The 7,408-nt window shown below is 39.3% G+C and overlaps 1 protein-coding gene across 2 annotated transcripts; it reads left to right on the forward strand.

Moving 5' to 3' along the window:
- The first annotated feature begins 2,207 nt into the window (after positions 1-2,207).
- Positions 2,208-6,503, forward strand: LOC100645443 (L-threonine ammonia-lyase). Of its 2 annotated transcripts, none has more exons than XM_003395550.4 (6): positions 2,208-2,308; positions 3,111-3,230; positions 3,682-4,040; positions 4,371-4,533; positions 4,664-4,956; positions 5,190-6,503. In XM_003395550.4, the coding sequence occupies exons 1-6, from the start codon at positions 2,306-2,308 to the stop codon at positions 5,545-5,547; spliced, it is 1,296 nt and encodes a 431-aa protein (XP_003395598.1). In that variant the 5' UTR covers positions 2,208-2,305; the 3' UTR covers positions 5,548-6,503. The 2 variants fall into 2 exon arrangements, with proteins under 2 accessions (XP_003395598.1, XP_003395599.2); XM_003395551.4 differs by lacking the exon at positions 2,208-2,308 and adding an exon at positions 2,361-2,812.
- The last annotated feature ends 905 nt before the right edge of the window (positions 6,504-7,408 follow it).

Genomic DNA, 7,408 nt, shown 5'->3' on the forward strand with positions numbered 1-7,408 from the left:
ATACGTGCATGACAGGTTCATATGTATGAAAATCATAGTGGCGTAAATCAAGATTTTAAGAATCTCAATTTAATTTCTTCAGATTTATAATTTATCAAGTTACAATCCGATTCTATGCCGCGATACGTTCTTATAATTTGAAAAGATAAAATAAATTTTTTATGACGATGGTATTATACTAGACAGTTACGTAGTGAACTGATTTACAGCCATTATGATCCTACACTTTCTATATGTGGTAGAGTTCACGAATTTTGGTTAAGATGGGGTGTTAAGGAATAATCTCTCTGGAAACGTTCCCTTTAGCTTCTAACATAATTCGAGGGTATTACGAAATACTGATGCGATTAAATGCTGATACGTGTGGAACTCGAAATTAGGGGATAATTACTCTGAAACTCGTGAACTTTGCGATAATCGAACAAAGTTTTCAAATGAATCCATTATTTTATCTTAATATCCTTCCTTTTTTCTTTTTCCATGTTGAATCACAGAACAACAATATTTTTATTTTCGTTTCACCGATCAATCTGGCAGAAATCGACGCGCGTTCGTCAACGTTTTAACGACGATTTCGCGGTCCAGAAGGTTCGCGACACGAGCTGTGAGTGAATTACAGCTGACACAAACCGTGTTTCGCGCTTTGTTTGGTCAAAGAGCTGACGCACGTATCGCCTCGATCCCAAGGAACATGGAAACGGATATCGATGGCATAATAGCGACAGTAATGATCGCGCTTTTCTATCGAGAAATACCAGCATCGACGACAAATTTTGCATTTTTTTCTTCGATATTGTTACAAGATTGACGCACGGTACGATTTTCGCTGTCGAAGCTACAATAGGCGAGAAAAGAAAACGTAAACTTATAAGAATCGACGAGGATAGAATTTTGATGCAGTTACACCGGGGCCGTGCCTTTTTGTCGAATATCCTCTCGTGTATGTTCGCAAACAGGCATCGTTACGCTTGCATCAGCACTGTAGAGAAATACGACGCACCAAACGCGGAACACGTGCCAATTTTCACTCTTTTTCTTGTTCGATGCTTCTGTATACACCGTTTCAGACAGGGCAAAGAAACAGGAAAGGCAATATTAACTAGGGGTGAAAAGGGGTGATTTGTTTGTGGATCGTTGATTAATTCTTTGAACGATTATTGCTATACATATTCTACTCTTCATGATGTAATTCAGCAATTCTGAATTAAGATATTAACCCTCGTTGAGCGGGCGTTGAACAACTGTCGTGATATTTTATCAAATACGATGAACTTGTTCTAAAATGTCCTCCAGCGGAAGCGAATTTCATATTCATTAGGAATTCCTTGGAACTTTTATAAGACGAATGCTGTTAGAACTCTGAAGATAATACATTTAAATGATGTGGAGTTGAACTACAAATTTACCGATGTGAGAATGTAACACGATACACGCGAGTTATATACCCACCACCGGTAGATACAATTATTAGTGCAGATAAGGGAAATTAGGTTAGTGTATCAATTCTAGTAACAGTTTGAGTGCATGTCGCAAAGAGGTGGTGACTCTGTTATCTGAGCTCTTCTAGGTCGCTAGAATTTCAATATCCAACCACCGTTTTGCAAACGGTGTCGCATTCTAGCGATCCAAAGTTATTAGGCTGACGTGATCATCGTGAAACGAAAGAGGCTCCGTTATTGCAGTGCTAACTCGCAAAGACTTTGCTCGGATTACTAATGTTTGTAAACTGAAATTATCGCGTAAAAGGTTTCACGATTAGACAATAGATAGCGACGTATCAGTGAGCGCAGCCGAGTTCGTTTCAACACGTGACGAGATTCGAGAGAAGCCATAAGGCTGCCGTCTGTAAGAATCATCTATGATAAACATTATATATATAGCCAAATTCCATTTGTTTTGCATAATCACTTAATTCGTTACCTTTGACAATTATGGAAATGTTACATTTTATAAACAGTCTGATTTCTTTTTTCTGAAATAAATTATTCGTCATATTGTTATACATATAAATTATAACATTAACTGAAAAGATAAGCAGAGTACCTTTTGTAGAAATTTTAACGTTATCTTGAGAAGAGTATCGCGGAAAATAGATGAGATATTTAATAAAGAAAACTCGAAGACGAAATAATTTCATTCGTTATCAGTCTCTTTGAGTATTACCGGTTCATTCGGGGTTATCTGTAAACTGAGGGCTATTTACCATCACGATTCATGATGATCACCAGTTGATTTTGGTACGTCGAGGAGTACGTTTCTCCCTGAACTTAACAAAAATTGCAACAAGAGTTTCGAAACGTTAACCATGGTTCGTTATTATTTTTTCACCGGAAACCGGAGTCAAAGTTCGTCGATTTATCCGTGCACATTTGTTCTCACGCGTTTCATTACGCGACTCGTGCAATTTATTTCTTCGAAACGACAACAAACGATCGATTGGTTGGCGTTTGATCGTGGTGGTATCGCGAGTGGAATATTAATAACGAGCTGTGTTATCGACAAAAAAGGAAAGGGAAATCATCGCGGAATTATGACAATCACGAGACTTTCAGTTCTCTTCTCGTGGAAAAGAGGTCGAAGGTTACGACGATAAAGCACATTACCGTGATTACACGACGCTTCCCGATCGAATAAATAACTCGAACGATCGGCGAACGTGCAGTCGATTTTTGGCACATGTCAATCCGCTTTCAATCTGACGATCATGAGGGATTTGAACCGAAAGTCTAACGGAGAGGACCATTGCAACGGTCAAGATTTCGATTTGATCGCGGAAAGTAGAAACAACGATATCGACTCATCAACGCTTTACGTAATTATCGTTATAATATCATGATCATTTGGCAATAATCGTGATAAGAATCGTCGAATGCCATATTAGCGTTATTCGAGTTGACACTGCTCGGAACACGAGATGGAATTCGGATACCATCGGAATGAAAACGTGATGTCACCAAACGATCATCTCGGTGATCTTGTCTTTAAAAGACAAGGCAAGATCGCGTTTGCCCGCGATATCTATTCTTTTGGTGCACGGTTTCAATCGATTCGAACGGGTTAGCTCCAAAAAGAACCGAAAAGTCTCGAATCGTGTGCGTTTCTGTCTACAGAACAACGAGGAAATTCTCGATCCATACTGCGTCGAGGAAAATCCCCAAAAGATTACTTTCGAGGACATCACTTCCGCTGCGTTCAAAATCAAATGTGGAATCGTCAACACTCCTTGCGTGGTATGATCTGAAATTTGAAAATGTCTTATTTCCATATAAAATGTTTATTTGTCCTACCACCATACTCGAATCATTATGTCACAAACTCAAATGAATTCTTTTTTTCCTACTATTTCGTAATTCATACTCACATGACAAATAGCTTCAACTGAAATTATATTCAATTTTCAGTATAATGACAATTGAGAAACTTTCTGGAAAAGGGCTTTTATTTCTATATAATAATTATGAATTCTCTATAGATTATTTACAAATTATTTATAGATCATTTATAATTATTATAAATTACCTTTCAGAACTATTAAAATTATCAATAGAAACGTAGCTAATATTAAGAAAGTGGAAGCAAATTTTCCAATTCCAATTTGTTCAATTCATCATTTCGTCTCACTTTGCTAGAAAGTTTAACACGAAAAAGGAAAAAATTAAAATATTTCCTATTTGTTATCAGAAATCGCGTCTGTCAGATGCGATGGGTATCGATTTGTATTTGAAGAAAGACTTCCTCCAAACAACTGGAAGTTTCAAAGAACGTGGCGCGAGGTATGCTCTGGTGATGCTGACCGACGAACAGAAGAAGATCGGCGTGATCTCGGCTTCGTTGGGAAATCATGCACTCGCTCTCTCTTATCACGGGTACAAGCTTAATATACCAGTGACCGTAGTGATGCCGGTGCTGGCACCGATCATGAAGATCGCCGCTTGTCGTCAATACGGTGCGAATGTAATCGTCGATGGTCTGGATATGGGTGAGGCAAAGGGTATCGCGCTGCGACAGGCGAAAGAGAATGGGCTGACGTATATAAATGGGTAAAGGCATATTCTACTTGCGATGATAGCAGTTTGCTGCTGGTTTCATTCGCGGATAACGTAAAATAAAAAGAATATTCGACACGTGTTATTGATGAACCTATAGTGAATGGAAAATGTCTTTTGCTTGTTTCATTTTTACGCGAAAGCGACGTCTAACATCTTTTTCTTACGACATTAAAAAAAACTATTTTGCGAGATTAACATGAATTCAGAGATTTTTATTTGTTAGCGACAATGTATCTAAATTTTGAAAATAAGAAAATCGTCTATTACAAGAGCTGCCCATGCAATAGGGAATACAAGAGTGTCTCGTTTATATTATTTCAGGTACGATCACCCAGATATTATGGCAGGACAAGGAACTCTAGGTCTTGAGATCGTGGAGCAGGTACCCGATATAGATGCAGTGGTCGTTCCCATCGGAGGAGGTGGTTTGATCGCGGGGGTAGCTCTGGCCGTGAAAACCCTCCAACCAAATGTACAGATCATCGTGAGTTATCATGGGAATTAAACGAACGCTCAAGCTCGTTCATCCTCTTTTTAACACTTCTTTTTCCACATCGACGAGTATGAAACGTATTTTCGATGTAAACCAATATCGTTTTTCTGTCGGGTTCCAGGGCGTTGAGTCGGAAAGATGTCCTAGTTTCTATAAGGCCCGAAAGGCAGATCGACCTACCTACACTCGTATAGATTCAACTTTGGCCGATGGCCTTGCTGTTCCTAAGGTTGGATACAATGCTTTTGCCACCGCGAATCCGTTGATCGACAAATTAGTCGTGGTGAAGGAAGAGTGGATAGCAATCGCGATCCTGAAGCTGGTCGAGAACGAGAAATGTATCGTCGAGGGTGCTGGAGCGACCGGCCTCGCCGCCATTTTGGCTGGTCACCTGGAAGAACTGAAAGGCAAAAGGTCGTTTGATGTTGCACACAGTTAATTCAAGAACGGCAACGTTTGCACCTTTCTGTCGCGTTTCCTATATCTCTTCGATTTCCTTCCTTCAATTTAATTTCAAGCTATAATTCTTTAACATTTCTTCTAAATTTATCAGTGAAAAAGTTAATTGATTAAACTAAAAAAAAAACTCTCGCAAATTCGATAATTCTAACAATAACCGTAACATTCACTTTGCTTTTCTTTTCTAGAGTGGTGTTGCTTCTATGCGGAGGAAATATCGACACAACGATCCTAGGTAGATGTTTGGAGCGTGGACTAGCAGCGGAAGGCCGGCTTTTGAAGTTTACAGTGACTGTGTCCGATCGACCGGGCGGAATCGCAGAGCTCTGTAGAATGCTGGCCAGCATCGGTGTCTCGATAAAGGACATCATGCACGAGCGGGCTTGGATTATGTCGGACATCTTCAGCGTGGACGTGAAAGTGGTTTGCGAGACTAGAGACCGGGATCACGCGGAACAATTGAAGAACATGTTGCATCAAAATTATCAGCGGGTTGTGTTCGGCACTAGTGACATGTCCGCTCTGGACTTACCTGTGAGCATGTAACATGTCGTTCTAAATTCGAACTTTCTGCTATCGTCGAATGACGCCAAGGAAAAGGATTCGACACGATTTTGAGTATTACTTAATACCGGTAAAGCTTCTTAATTTCTGTGAGCGAAATAATCTTTTTTTTTATTGAACAGAGAGACGTACTATTTATAGGAATATCGAAGTAATTATCTCATTGTTTGTAGTTCAGATACAGTTCGAATCCTTGTATATGTCATACTGAACTAGGTCCTGGTCACGAAACAGAGGAAACCGCGAACGTTCCGCATCGATTTCCATTGTACGCTCGAATTATTGTCCATATTCCTGACTGCGAGGGAAGTTTCTACGCATCTATAAAGACACGACAGCTATGGTTGCTCCAAAAAGCGAGCTGCTCGCGTTACAAACGAGCAACCCCTCTGCGTAATTTGCATCTGAAGAAGGGTGGTTCGATGGCTCGAAATTTGAGAGCAGCGTCTACGCAACACGCGTCACACTGAGGCGTAAACGTACACTCGCGAAATTTATTACTGTTGCGATGCTTTTGCGTTGGTTTGAGAGAGAGAGAGAGAGAGAGAGAGAGAGAGAGAGAGAGAGAGAAGTGATCAAAAGGAACAAAATTTCACCCTTCTACTCATACGCTGTTTTCGTCGCGTTTTATGTCGGGGATACGTGTTGCTACCGCCACCGTACGGATACGATTGGATTTTTGCGTAAGAGGATCGTAAAGCGTTCGTTTACGAGCTCAATAACGACGCAACCCCTTATTGCGAGATGACTGGCTGTTTGACAACTTGCAGCTGCTCGTTTTCGACGAACTGCGCATTATTCTAATCGTAAGGGATGTGGAGTGCAAAAATTGGATGGAGATGGTGGTTGAGAAGATCATTTGTACTATAAAAAATATAATATTCGAAATACTACATGGTGTATTACTATGATTAATAATAAATTGCGTAAATTACGTATTCATTATCTTCGAAGCCAAATAGAAAATGAAATATTCCTGTATGCAAAGTTTTTCACACACGCTTCGTTGAAAAATACGTATAAATCAGATTACTGTTCCGTAAATGTGAATATTAATCGCGATAACTGTGCTTTAACTTTTAGCTTTTATTAAAAGTGAACGATGAACAATTTACAAGTAAATCTCCAATAAGTTTGTTTCAGACATTTGCAGATAACTTTTTGGACTCCGGTATATTGATCGTAATGTAGCTTGAACCAGGGATTATACAACCACTGTCTTTTATCGACTGAATATACACATTTCCACCTTTAAATAAAGTTGTATTCCGTTTCCTAACGATGACTCGCTTGGAATTCTTGTCTCTCAAGCTTACAAGCTCCGACTTTCTCTTAAAGCAACCAATTTCATTATTTCTTCTTATCCTAAGTCAATTTCAGTCTGTTCACGAGAGAAGGGAGAATGAATTCTTCGAAGGAAGTTCACGATGTCACGATAATATTACTCTACTCTGATGATATTACGGTACTCTGCTGCTTAAAGATGGGAATGTTAATATTTTCCGCCGAATCGGGTCAATTTTAAGAAGCAGAAAGATGAATTTTTCGAAGAAAAAAGATGTTAAGATAATTTATGACGATCTTAACATTTTTCAGCCAGTCGAGTCAATTTTAAGCAGCAAAAAGAGGGACGAATTTTTGATAAAATATTCACAATATTGCAATAAATATTACTGTACTCTAACGATATTACACCATTCTTCTTCTTACAGGGAGGGAATGTTAATATTTTTTCTGGAAGTCGGGTCAATTTCAACGCGGTCGTGTCGAATAAAAAATGAGTCGGGGCAGACTGGCAAAATAAATTTCGTGCGGACCGCGTGTTTTCGCGTTTCTGCTGGAA

This window comes from Bombus terrestris, chromosome 5 (assembly GCF_910591885.1).
Source record: "Bombus terrestris chromosome 5, iyBomTerr1.2, whole genome shotgun sequence".
In the NCBI taxonomy this organism is placed as follows: Eukaryota; Metazoa; Arthropoda; class Insecta; order Hymenoptera; family Apidae; genus Bombus; species Bombus terrestris.

Coding starts and splice junctions, on each gene's coding strand:
- LOC100645443 (XM_003395551.4), top strand. CDS start 2,705: ATGAGGGATTTGAACCGAAAGTCTAACGGAGAGGACCATTGCAACGGT. Junction 3,231..3,681: donor TCGTCAACACTCCTTGCGTG/GTATGATCTGAA, acceptor ATTTGTTATCAG/AAATCGCGTCTGTCAGATGC. Junction 4,041..4,370: donor GGGCTGACGTATATAAATGG/GTAAAGGCATAT, acceptor ATATTATTTCAG/GTACGATCACCCAGATATTA.